The sequence below is a fragment of the Pelobates fuscus genome, chromosome 10 (assembly GCF_036172605.1).
Source record: "Pelobates fuscus isolate aPelFus1 chromosome 10, aPelFus1.pri, whole genome shotgun sequence".
NCBI classification, from domain to species: domain Eukaryota; kingdom Metazoa; phylum Chordata; class Amphibia; order Anura; family Pelobatidae; genus Pelobates; species Pelobates fuscus.
In genome coordinates, this window is record NC_086326.1 from 29,015,500 (window position 1) to 29,028,661 (window position 13,162).

General features: G+C 38.2%; 1 protein-coding gene across 1 annotated transcript; it reads right to left on the reverse strand.

Moving 5' to 3' along the window:
* Positions 1 to 543: 543 nt before the first annotated feature.
* Positions 544 to 12,144, reverse strand: SFR1 (SWI5 dependent homologous recombination repair protein 1). Its single transcript, XM_063434149.1, has 4 exons — positions 12,067 to 12,144; positions 9,859 to 9,978; positions 2,781 to 3,158; positions 544 to 779 (listed from the first exon to the last, which is right to left on the reverse strand). Exons 2-4 carry the CDS (start codon positions 9,958 to 9,960, stop codon positions 588 to 590), a joined length of 672 nt encoding a protein of 223 aa, XP_063290219.1. The 5' UTR covers positions 9,961 to 9,978; positions 12,067 to 12,144; the 3' UTR covers positions 544 to 587.
* Positions 12,145 to 13,162: the final 1,018 nt, after the last annotated feature.

Sequence of the window (13,162 nt, forward strand, 5' to 3'; positions counted from 1 at the left end):
AAGGATAAACAGCGTGGGAGGGGGAAGGGGGGAAAAAACCCCCACAGGGGCCCATTGTATTGCAGTAAAAACCGTATTCACACACTGATAAAACTACCATACTGCATCATTATGTTCAGAAATATACAGTGAGATCAGGCTTTGTGAGTAGACTACAAATAAAAACACCCCCATTGAGTTTTATTATTACATTTTTTCCCACTGATTGTCTTAAAACGTTCACTGACATGCTGTGAAAGCAAAAATAATTAATCTTAAATGTCCAGCTGTTAGAAGAACAGGGGCTTCTACATTTACTCATGGCATGTTTGGCGTCATGTTTTTTTTATTTATTTCACATTTGTAGAGTGGTCAGTTGGCTTGCACCTCATTCATTCTAGTGATATACAGATATTTTGCTTAGTGTTCACATACACTGTAAGTAGTAGACATAAGATAGGTTACGAGAACCAATATGTTTATTAATAGTGAAACAGCAAGAAACAGGCAAATGATTAATCGAATGTAAACAATATAAATATAGACAATGTTTTGTTACCTTACTTAAACTTAAAGACATTTCTCTTTCAGTGTTCACATACAACGTTTCAGAGATTTTCAAAATCCTCTTCTGCTCTATTATATTGCAGTAATTTGTCATCCAAATTACAGTTCTCTATTAGCTGTGTGAGGCTGATTTTGGAATTTTCGGATGATAAAGTTGTTTGGAGTTCATAGAGTACTTGCTGGCTACTTGTCCTCCATTTTTCTATCAAAGAGTGTAGCTCTGTTAAATTGTTCTAAATGAGAGACAGAGGGAGAAATGTTGTAACTTTATCAGGGTGAAGTTTTAAAACGTGCAAACTTATTAAGCCAACAACCAAAATATATCACAGTGAATTGGAAAAAAAGAAGATGGTTACATATGCTGTATGCATATATACAGTTCAACTATAAACAAAAAATACTTACACAAAAGGCACACCGATCACATTGACGGAGAGTTACTTACGCAGATCAGATTGTCTTACAAATCATATATTGGTTCTAAGCACAGTTTTACAGTTAACCTGCCAAAAGAACAACTCACTGTAGTGGTTCTGTTGCCAGGATTACCTTGGCACTCCCACTACCAAACCATGATGCACTCTCCACACTACTTATTAGGCAACATACATCTCCTATGATGCTTTGCCAGCTTTATGGCTAGAATAGCATTATGGGACATATTGTCCACAAAACATGGAGTGATAATTGTGCCTGTCCGTGTCCTAGAACATTCTTCTGAAGTTTAAATTGTCGTGCACAGAACACGTCTAAGCATGTTGTTTTACAGAGTTATAATTTAGTAAAATATGTTACAGCAAAAAGTGAGAACCCTCACAATTTCACAGATGTATAGGACTGAAGAAAAAAATATATATATAATATATATATATATATATATATATATATATATACACACACACACACACACACATATGAGATGTGGCAAAACCAACTTCACCACTGGGCATTGGAGAAGCCTGGTTGCTCGCCTGCTCCCTTTAGACTATGGACCCATGTTAAAACGCTTGATTTTCCCCTGCAGAAAGGCTTGTTCGTGCCTTTCTGTCTGGGCGTTCGGTAGATTGAATCTACCGAACAATCGACCACCTGGGAACTAGAGTGTGCCATCAATTGACCTTCCAGAAGCTGCAGTTAACCGCAGCTTAATTGGTGAACGCTGGGAGGTCGCTGTTCGTGTAGCTCACACGTGACTGCGGCCATTTTAAAGTCCCGAACAGCCAACGGTGTTTAGCGCCCAAACTATGGAACAGTCAGCCTCCTTCCTTCTGCATTTGGTAATTTCACCGAATGCCTGTTCATTCGGTAGTTTAACCGTATGAACAGCATTACCCCAGATAGCCATGCCATGGAGCCTATTCGTGTAACGAAAGACTATGGGAAAACGTTGGCTCCATAGCGATTGAACTGTATGCATGTTATCTGAACGCCATTCAGTAATAATCAGCCTGTATATCAGGAAGGGAATATCCTCTAAACGGCTTTTAACCCCTTTTATGAATGGGGGCGCCGTTACTATATATATATATATATATATATATATATAATTATTACTATTATTTATAATAAAAATAATAAATTAGGTATGGCAATATGGCAGCCAAGATTAGCACTGCAAATCTTTGTGAATTACAGATCTCATGATAACACAGCCAGTCTTTAAGTAGCTCAAAGAAAATAACAGTGCCAGTTACACGAGACTATTTTTAGAGGGTATTTTAGTGTGCCTCATTGGTAATTTGATTCAAAAGCATTTTAAAGGAACATTTTAGTGTTAGGAATACAAAGATGTATTCCTCACACAAACGTGTTTTTCCGCCCCCGTAATGTTGTAAAAGGTTAAATAACCCTTTAATCACTTACCAGATACCAGCTCTAAGTCACGCTCCGCCTCCTTCAATGTCAGCTTATGGAGGGAGGGGGACCTAATGAGTATGCGCAGCGAGGGGCGCGTGCATAAGGCCTTTCCCATAGGAACGTTTTGCCTCAATTATTTCCTAAGAGGGTTTTCCTTGACACTGGATGTCCTCATGCAAAGCGTGAGGACGTCAAACTCCATGTAACTCCAGGAAGCTCCTATAGTGACTGACTAGAGGCAGTCTTAGTACTGCAATGCAAACATTGCAGTTTATATAAAGTCACACATGTTCTTTGGTTATTTTCAGTCTCCATTTAATTTTTTTTTTTTTTTGTAATAAAAGTTCGCAAATGCGGACCTAAAATTGTTCTAGTACCTTAGCTCTATAAAGCTTAACCATTTTCAGTCTTCTCAAGAATTCTTCCTTGTCCTCCACTCGCTTTAATAATCTCCTTTTTTCCTCAACCATCTCCAAGTAACCAGTAGATCTGTCTTTAGTAGTTTGCGGCAGTGATTCCAGTGACATTCGGTCTGGTGGACTAAGCACATCTCCAGTTTGTATATTGCTATGTACAGCTCCAGACAGAACTGTGTTCTTTACATTTTCCAGAGAATCTTCACATACATTAGAGTTGTTAGTCAGAGACCCCTCAATGTCTTCACTGTCTATTTTAAGACGTTTTACAACAGGACATGCTGAACTAAAAGACCTTCGAGATTTTCTGAGACGTTCACGCAGTGTTGCACTCATAGGCTAGAAACAGGGGGGAAGAAAATAAATCTAATTTATCCAAAAAGAATAAAAATGAATTACCATGAGTACAAGAAAGCATGGTTTGAATTTAAAAACTATTGAACAAATTTACAAAACCAAAAAGAAAGAAACTATGGGAGAGAGTTATAAGTGAGAGTTTTAAGTGATTATAGTGATTGCTACTTTTGTAGCGCTTTGCCCCAAAGTAGTACTTTTGCCTCAATAAATATACCTTGTGTTCAAATAACATGTCAGTTTTGCTTTGTTAAATATACTATATATACTAATTATATGATTTAACAAAGCAAAACTGACATGTATGTATGTATATATATATATATATATATATATATATATATATATATATATATATATATACACACACACACACACACAAAGTTTATTATGTGCTTTATTTGAATAATCTGGTTACTGATACCCAACAAACTCATACAATTCAGTAAATCAAAAATGTATGTTGTGCTACAATACATTGTGCAATTTTTAAAAGATGCTTTACTTTCACAATGCCCTCTCTCAGTAAACATTTCAAAATCAAAGCTGGCCCGGGGAGAAATGTGTGAAATTACAGCCATAGGCAAACAAACTCAGAATGTATGACCATCACTCAATTGTCAAGATGATATAAGTACGGACTGCAAAACTGACTCATTTTGGAATCTGTATACTTTCATAAAATAAATAAAAACATTGTACATAGATTTTTGGGGTATTTAGTCATTGTTAGATATTAGTAAAGAAGTCATAAAGCCCTCCAGCTGAACAATGATTGTTACAATATTGGTATCCTATGTTTTGTGTCTTAAGGCTTATTTACAGGCAGCTTTTCCAATTCTATTTTACACAAAATAAATTACATTTTAGAAAGGCAATACTATATGTGTGCATATTATATATACATACATATACACACGCACGCGATGCATATCATTTGTGCCATTCCGTGAATTTCCATGCTTCAATTTGAAGCCAACAGGTTTATCATCCATATTTGTCACGTGTAAATGGGTAGTGGAGATTAAAACTATGTCCCATCTAGGACTACATGAAAAAGATGGCCTCCCACTGCAGTAGCAACAAGTGGAAGTTTAATCCCAACAGCCATTTTTGATTGGCTGAGGTACACATCTCATTAACATCTGAACAGAGTAAAGGGTAGAACTGCATGCATCTGAAAAGACACATAGCAGTTTTACTCATTTATGTTTTAACAGAGCATGTAACTTGTACATTTTAACATACGTGTCCTTTTTGATGGAGTATACCTCACAATAATCTGGAGGATGATCTGTTCAGGATATTTCCCAGTACTTAAGAATGAAAATGTGAATAAGTAAAGAAGGAGAGACAGAGGAGATTTGACCAGATAAAATCTGAAATATCGAAAGCTATTCTATCCACTCAGAACACCCTGTTTTACTTGCACTTTGTGTGTGAAGCTATTGTATAGAAAGCTATTCTGTGGCAAAAAAAGTTTAGACGAGTGCAAAACAAAAGCAAGTACAAACATTAAGCCCACGTGTGTTTATGATCTCAAGTTACCAACTTTTAAAGTAATATCGGTCAGTAATCTGTATATATTTGAACAATATCTCTCAATTCGTTCTGTGTGTTGTGGAGACTAAAGTAAGGCAGATGATTTGATTATCAGAGAAAATCGTGAGAAAGCTTTTAAAGCAGTTTCAATTTACTACAAATCAGTAATAGTATTTGAGAAAAGCAAACTAAAATATATATATATATATAAAGATTTGGAAATATCCACATTATCAAGAAGTTGTGAAGAAAACAATAAAAAAGTTCAACATTGGAACTGCATAAGGGGGATTGAAACAGAAGGTAGAGAGAGAAATAAGAAAGACATAAAAACAAAAAGGGGCCACCAGACTAAGCAGTGAAATAAATGACTACTGCAAAGATCCCAAGGAAAAATTAACTTAAACAAGATAAAGGAGTATCGCCCATCATCTCTCCTCAAAATAAACAAGTAAGAGACTATTCATTATCAGAAGAATCTCTTATGGAGGATAGGAGAAAATACACGTTTAGTTTGCAGGAATTTATCAAAACCAATCTAGAAAATCAAACAGAAACCTTCAAACTGGAGATTAATAATAGTACATGTCAACTAAAACAAATAGAAGAAAGTGGCATAAAAATAACAAAGATGGAAGAAAAATATGAAAAAAAAATGGAATTCCAGTACAAGATGGTTACGGAGGCGCAAGAAAGAACAAAAGATTATGTAAACAGCTTGGAACAGAGAATACATCTAATAGAAGACAGACAAAGAATAAAGAACATCAGAATAAAAAAATATCCCTGAATCCATCATGAAAATATAAAATAATTTCTGTTTGAATTCTTTGAAGCGCTAGACATCAACCCAGTGGTGTATCCTGGTTTTGTGCTGCCCTACGCAGGACAAAACTCAGGCACCCCTCTACCCCCCCTGCGCCACCCGTTCCCAACCCTTCCCCCCCCCTCCTAAATACACACACACACACACACACACACACACACACTCACTAGCTAAGACACACACACATTTTTATTTATTTTTTTTATTCAACCCCCCCCAGCCTCCTTACTCCCTGGGGGTCCAGTGGCTGCTGGGCGGCCGGCCGGTGCGGGAGCACTTTCCCCTGAGCTCTCTGCTCAGCTCACTCGCGCGCCGCCCGCAGAGTGAGGCTGGGAGCCGGAATATGACGTCATATTTCAGCTCCCAGCCTCACTCTGCGGCCGGCGCGCTAGGGAGCTGAGCAGAGAGCTCAGGGGAAAGTGCTCCCTCGCCGGCCGCCACCCAGCAGCCTGCCTTGTCAGTTAACCGACAGGCTAACAAGGCATTTGCCCTGGGCATTTGGGGGCGGCTTTTTTTGCCACCCCCTGGAAAATGTCGACCAAGGCAAATGCCTTGTTTGCCTCGCGGCTAAAACGTCCCTGCATCAACCCACAAAATCAAGAATTGGCGATTGAAAACACATATCGTGGGAGAAAACTGCAAAGTATTCTAGAATCAAGTCCAAGAGATTTGGTAGCCGTTTTATACTCTCTTCAAATTAAACAAAAAAGCTAATATGAGAAAGATTTAAAAGCATCACAATTAAAAAAAAAAAGTTTGCTGCAGCCCTGGCACCACTTAAAGAACATAACATAAGATACTAGGGATCGACCGATAGATTTTTTTTTTTTTTTTTTTTTAAGAGCCAATACTGATAATCTGTGAACTTTCAGGCGATAGATGTACAGAATATCGGCAAGTTACCATTTTGAAAAAATAAACTATTTAAGGTAAATGCACAAAATATACATGCCACATGATGTGCATACTATTATTAAAGGGTACCATTTTATAAAGTGCATAAAATTGTAAAGTGTACATATTTTTTAAAGTGTTTAAAGTATTCCAAAGTGCACAAAACTTAGTAAAGTGCATTAATCCTATATTTAAAATGTATCTAGTTATATGCATGTATAGAGTACCTATATTATAAGGCAAATAAACGGAATATGTGTACACAATATGTTTGGGGTGTTGGAATCTATGGGCTTTTGTGGATGGGTGAAGGCAGCAATTAAACCATATATCAAGATCCAATGGCTAGGGTGGTGGGAGTGGATTTATGTTCTGATAGTTTTTTCTTGGGTAACGGTATCCGTCAGGGTTGTCCTCTCTCACCAATACTATACATATTAATCTATGGAGCCTTTAGCAGTAAGAATAAGGTCAAACCCACCCATTAGGGGGATTACAGTAGCTTCAAAAGATCTGAAGAAGTGTATGTATGCTGATGATACCATAGTGACCCTGACCGATCCCACTGTCTCTGTTCATTTAATGAGATATCCCTGTACAGTGAGATTTCTAATTACAAGATAAATATAGATAAATGAGTGGTTATGTTCAGAAATTGCGATGCGGATATAAAAACCAAATACTGCATATGTATGGCTTTAGAGAGGCGAAGGGGAGTTTTGAATAATTAGGTGCTATGCTCTCAGACAAACAAATACTGTGAAATACTATGTTATTGAGCTGGCTAGGAAGAATATTATTAACGCTTATATACTTCCCAAGTGGAATTTTTTTTTGTTTAATGATTCTACTTTTTGTTATATGTTGATTCGAACAATGTCTCAAACCACTTTAACAAACTAGTTTAAAAAAAAAATATAGGAAATTTAGTACAATATTAATATTGATGTTAGTGTCTGGGGTGAAACACAAGTATGTAATAGGTGGTACCTAGTGCTAACGAGACTAAATAAAATTGACCCGAGTGCTCTAAATATCTGTTGGAGATGCTAGAAGGCAGGGGGAAGTCATCTACACACATAGTGGAGTTGCCCAAAAATTAAAACACTATGGGATCAGGTATACAAAACGTTATACAATATTGATAAGATTAAAATTGATAAAATTCCGATGACATCATTATTACGTTTGGGCTGGCCGGATTTAACAGCATCTCAATACTATTTGGTTACACATGGCTTTCTGGCTGTGAAGATTCTCATGGCAAGAAATTGGAAACAACCTACAGAAATAAGTTATACCCAATGGGTAAAACAACTATAGATGGAACTGAGTATAAGCTGGAGAAATAAATACCCGGTCATTAATAAACTATTAACAGAGAAATGTCTTGATATAGCATTGTCACTTACATAAAGTCTGAGTAAAATATGCACTTTAGATTTTGTTTTATATATAAGGAATAGATAAGTACCTCTCTCCTAGCGGTCACTTTTCCTCTCAGGTAGAATGTATTATGTATGAGACAATGCAAGTATTTGGTCTGTTTAACCCCTTAAGGACCAAACTTCTGGAATAAAAGGGAATCATGACATGTCATGTGTCCTTAAGGGGTTAATGTATTTTGTGTGTTTTTTTTTAAACTATGAGAAAACTAAAATAAAGAGTATTTAAAGTGACAAAAAAAAATGAAAATATGTTGCTCACGAGAGAGAGAGAGAGAGAGAGAGAGAGAGAGAGAGAGAGAGAGAGAGAGAGAGAGAGAGAGAGAGAGAGAGAGAGAGAGAGAGAGAGAGAGAGAGAGAGAGAGAGAGAGAGAGAGAGAGAGAGAGAGAGAGAGAGAGAGAGAGAGAGAGAGAGAGAGAGTAGAATGTTCCGTGCTGGGCCTCACAATATGCTTCAAATAGAATTGTAAACATTTCAGGAAAGGAAAAAATGCTGCACATCCGTATAAGTTAATTATTTTCCCATTTGAATCACTGTAAAACAACATGTCTATAAAAGAAACAAAAATGTATCTTGAAATGAAAAACCCAAGTACCTGGAAATCTTTCAAGCATATTAAAATTTATGGAAAATTAGTTAGTCTCAGATCGCATGCTACAAGTTGTTCGGTTTCTGCTCTAATAAAATAAACATCATTAAATGAAAAACATTATTTTTGTTTTTAAAGTAAGTGTTCAGGTAATGCGCCACCTGAGCGCTGAGTTTATCACAGGAATCATCAAAATTTAGCTTATTCAATGAAAACATATATGAGGGAGATTTATCAAAGAGTCTACAACATTTAACTGTCTAATATTCAGTATGTTTGCAATTTGTTAAAAGAACACTAACGCTATGAATATAAATCTGCATTCCTATCCCTAAATTTACATAATGTCCACCCCATCCCCCACGTTTTGTCCCTGTTTGCAGAGACAGGCTAGAGACACCAGAACTACTTCATTAAAGGGACACTATAGTCACCTGAACAACTTCAGCATAATGAATCAGTTTTGGTGTATAGAACATGCCCCTGCAGCCTCACTGCTCAATCCTCTGCCATTTAGGAGTTAAATCCCTTTGTTTATGAACCCTCCCTGCATGTGACTTGCACAGCCTTCCATAAACACTTCCTGTTTAGACAGCCCTATTTAGGCTTTCTTTATTGCAAGTTCTGTTTAATTAAGATTTTCTTATCCCCTGCTATGTTAATTGCTGGACCATACAAGAGCCTCCTGTATGTGATTAAAGTTCAATTTAGAGATTGAGATACAATTATTTAAGGTAAATGACATCTGTTTGAAAGTGAAACCAGTTTTTTTTCATGCAGGCTCTGTCAATCATAGCCAAGGGAGGTGTGGCTAGGGCTGCATAAACAGAAACAAAGTGATTTAACTCCTAAATGACAGTGAATTGAGCAGTGAAATTGCAGGGGAATGATCTATACACTAAAACTGCTTTATTTAGCTAAAGTAATTTAGGTGACTATAGTGTTCCTTTAAGATGTGTAGATATAGTGGCCTCTGCCACCTTCCCACAAATGGCAAATAAAGGTTAAAAAAAATATATATATTTTTACACTTGCCTTGTGATCCTCCTCCCCCAATGCCAGGCTTAAGGGGACAGGGACACTGGGACAATGAGGCAAAGTGTTCTGGGTGCCTATAGTGTCCCAGAGCAAAAAATAATAACTAAATGTGCATTTAGGGTATGAAAGGTCACCCAATTTTATTATGGTGAATCAATGCAGAATACACAAATGTAACAAGTGTGATGCAACATATGGTGCCCCCAATGAGAGAGATATAGAGAAGGAGAGCGCAAAAAATAACTAGAAAATGCAAAACTGAATAGAAAATGTGTCATGTGAAAAACATGTAATTCTCATGTCTCCCATAAGTAGCAGCACTTTATTAAGCACCATAACTCCATGCATACCTGGTTTCCTACTACGTTGTTCTGAGGATCCGGTGACCCTGGATATTGCTTAGTTGTACACAGAGATGCATGATGTGTGTAGTGTGCTTCCATGTTACACATATAAGCTTGAGTTTCTCACTGCAAAGAAAAGGTTATTAGAAAATTAGCAAATTTCATATGTTTCTGTATTTTGTGAAAATGGTTAAATGACAAAGGAATAACCTATTAGACTGAGCAAGTACCTACATACAAAATAATTAAAGTAGATCACCTCCCCCAACCACAACCCCCCCCCCCCCAAAAAAAAAAATAATAATAAAAAAAAAAATATATATATATATATATATATATATTTTTTTTTTTTTATATATATCAGTATTTAATATAGAATCTTCATGAAATACTAATTTTGACTGTGTTGGAATTTCATTGAAATACCTACCTTCCTGTATTCATTTAGCAGCCCAACTATTCAACATGACTTGGGCACATAAAGATGCTGATCTGAGCTACATTGCGGTTATGTTCTGTTCTTTTTTGGCATTGAAAGCCGTAGACTCCACCCTGCCTTCAAGACGCGTATGTTTGTCATTTCCATTTTGTAGGAACAGCAATGTTTTCATTACAGGGTTAAACACACCTCTGGTGGCTGTCTTCCTGGCTGCCACTTGAGGTTCTATTCTCAATCGAAGCACTTGGTTGGGCAGTGCATTGCTGTCCATGCACACTAGCCTCCCAATACTTCCCTGTGAAGGGAAAGCATTTTATTGGCTGTTAGGGGAAGTCACCTAACACTATGGGGTTCCTTTAAAGTAACACTCCAACTATCATAAAAACTACAGCGGACTGTAGTGGTAATGATGCCAGGGGTGCCCTGACACCTCCCAATGTAAGTAGTCAAACTGCATGACAGGCTCTCAATTAAGCCCGGTGCTGCAAGGCACTTTAGCAGAGAGCAATCAGCTGATGCTCTCAGCCAATTAGCCGGCCCTGCACACATTAGCACAAGAGAGCCAACAGAAGCTCCTAGCTCTCCTGTAGGCTACAGCAGAGGGAGAAGCCTGGCAGACCTCAGGTAAGAAAACAGACCATTCTAAAACAAGGATGCCAGGGAATACCCGGCACCAGAACAACTAAAGCTCACTGTAGTGTTACGGAGCTTGGAGCATTTCTTTAATATTGCTAAAGCAGAATGGGAACTTCCACTTTAGCAATATCTCAGAAGCCTGTAAGGACTATATCACCCAGGGGAGCCAAGTAAGTGTCAAACCTCAAACTCCTTAGTACCATAGGACCTCCTGTCACCATAAATGCGACAAAGTGCTGTAAGTGGCTATGTTGCACAGACTACGGTCACAAACGCACTCTACTCCAAGAGTGTGCGTGACACAGTTGTGGTGGTGAAAGGGTTAAAGATCACTTCATGAAACTAGTACCATTACCATATTGAAAGGATTGAACTAATTGAGTTTGTGCCATATGGTCAAAGTCAGTTAGTTTACATTGAAACTAGACATATAGGCAGCTCAAGTGTAAAATGTCTTACCTTGCAGGACCTTTGATAGATCAAATAGGGCATTCCTTTTCACACCTTGCAGAAGCTCCTTTTGATCAAATGAGCAATTTCTCTCTGCCATTTGTCCTCTACCCAGGAGTCAAATTATTGATGCACTACACAAGTTATATTAAATAGCAATATTCCACAGTGTAATAATAACTTATGCACCCTTGCCGTGACCACTACCACTTGCATTTAGACGTTTTACTTTTTTTTATGAATAAAATAAAAATTATATAAAAGGGGGGGGGGGGGGGGGGGGAGGGGGTTGGTGGAATTGCAGATTACTCATTTTTCACTAATGAATGGATGTTTTTTCCTACGTGCAACCTCTAATATGCACACACTGCTGGGCAGCACTCTTTATGTGCTTATCCTCAAATGTAAAGATGCTGGATGTAGACATTTAATACCAACATTATCTCTGTAAAGTTATAATAAAAGATATTTGTACAGACAATTTACACAACAGCTCTGTACATATACGGGTTAGTCATTGTTAGTACACATTCCTTCCCATTAGCCAATGACTAGGGAAGGGTGGGGGCAGGGGGTGGTTACAGGGAGCAGATATTGACCTGCCCATTAAAGAGGTTCTGCAGCAGCTGAGGCCACTTCCCAGCTAGGACACCTGACAGCCTTCAGATAACAATGTGCAGCGCTCGTACCCGCTAAATGCCAGGAATGGACGGCTCTGCCTGCCGGTGCCCACGGTGCGGCCACACACTGCTTCCACCCCTTTACCGTGGGCACAGAGTCCTGCAGTTCTTCCCGCCAAAAAAATCCGAGAAAGTAACCAATCACGGCGCAGTTTGCGTCCTCACCAGCGCTGCGCCCGGCTGTGATTGGCTGACAGTATTTGTGAGGGGCGGAGTCTGGAAAGAAGCAACTTCTAGTGCTCTATAAACTACATCTGTGTGTTTAACCACTTGGGCATAGCCATTTGAATAACACAACTTTATTAAACACACACACTATAGTTTGCCAAAACATAAACTAGCTTTTTTCTTTTTAAATATAAAATTTACATGTTCAGGTTAACATAATAAAAGGGGGTCAATGAGACCTCTGAATTCAGTGATGTAGATACATCTGGAGTTTTATGACAGAAACTATATAGGGATGCGATTAGTTTTTAGGTTAGACTATGAAATTGAAAGAGCATTCAATTTTGTGCACCTCCATAATTTTATCCTTTACACCCTACATGTCGTGGTTTTTTGTTTTTTGTTTTTTGTTTGTTTGTTTGTTTTTTGTAGCCCACAAATGGACAATGTGTCTTATTCTTCTATAACAGCTGTGTGTGTCTGTCAGTGAGTGTGTCTGTCAGTGAGTGTGTCTGTCAGTGAGTGTGTCTGTCAGTGAGTGTGTCTGTCAGTGAGTGTGTCTGTCAGTGAATGTGTCTGTCAGTGAGTGTGTCTGTCAGTGAGTGTGTCTGTCAGTGAGTGTGTCTGTCAGTGAGTGTGTCTGTCAGTGAGTGAGTGCGTGTATGTCTGTCAGTGAGTGTGTGCGTGTATGTCTGTCAGTGAGTGTGTGCGTGTATGTCTGTCAGTAAGTGTGTGCGTGTATGTCTGTCAGTAAGTGTGTGCGTGTATGTCTGTCAGTAAGTGTGTGCGTGTATGTCTGTCAGTAAGTGTCTGCGTGTATGTCTGTCAGTAAGTGTCTGTGTGTGTCTGTCAGTAAGTGTCTGTATGTCATTGAGTGGCTGCTTGGCGATGGCCTTGTAGCCTATTCCAGCCTTGTGTAGGTCTACAATCTTGTCCC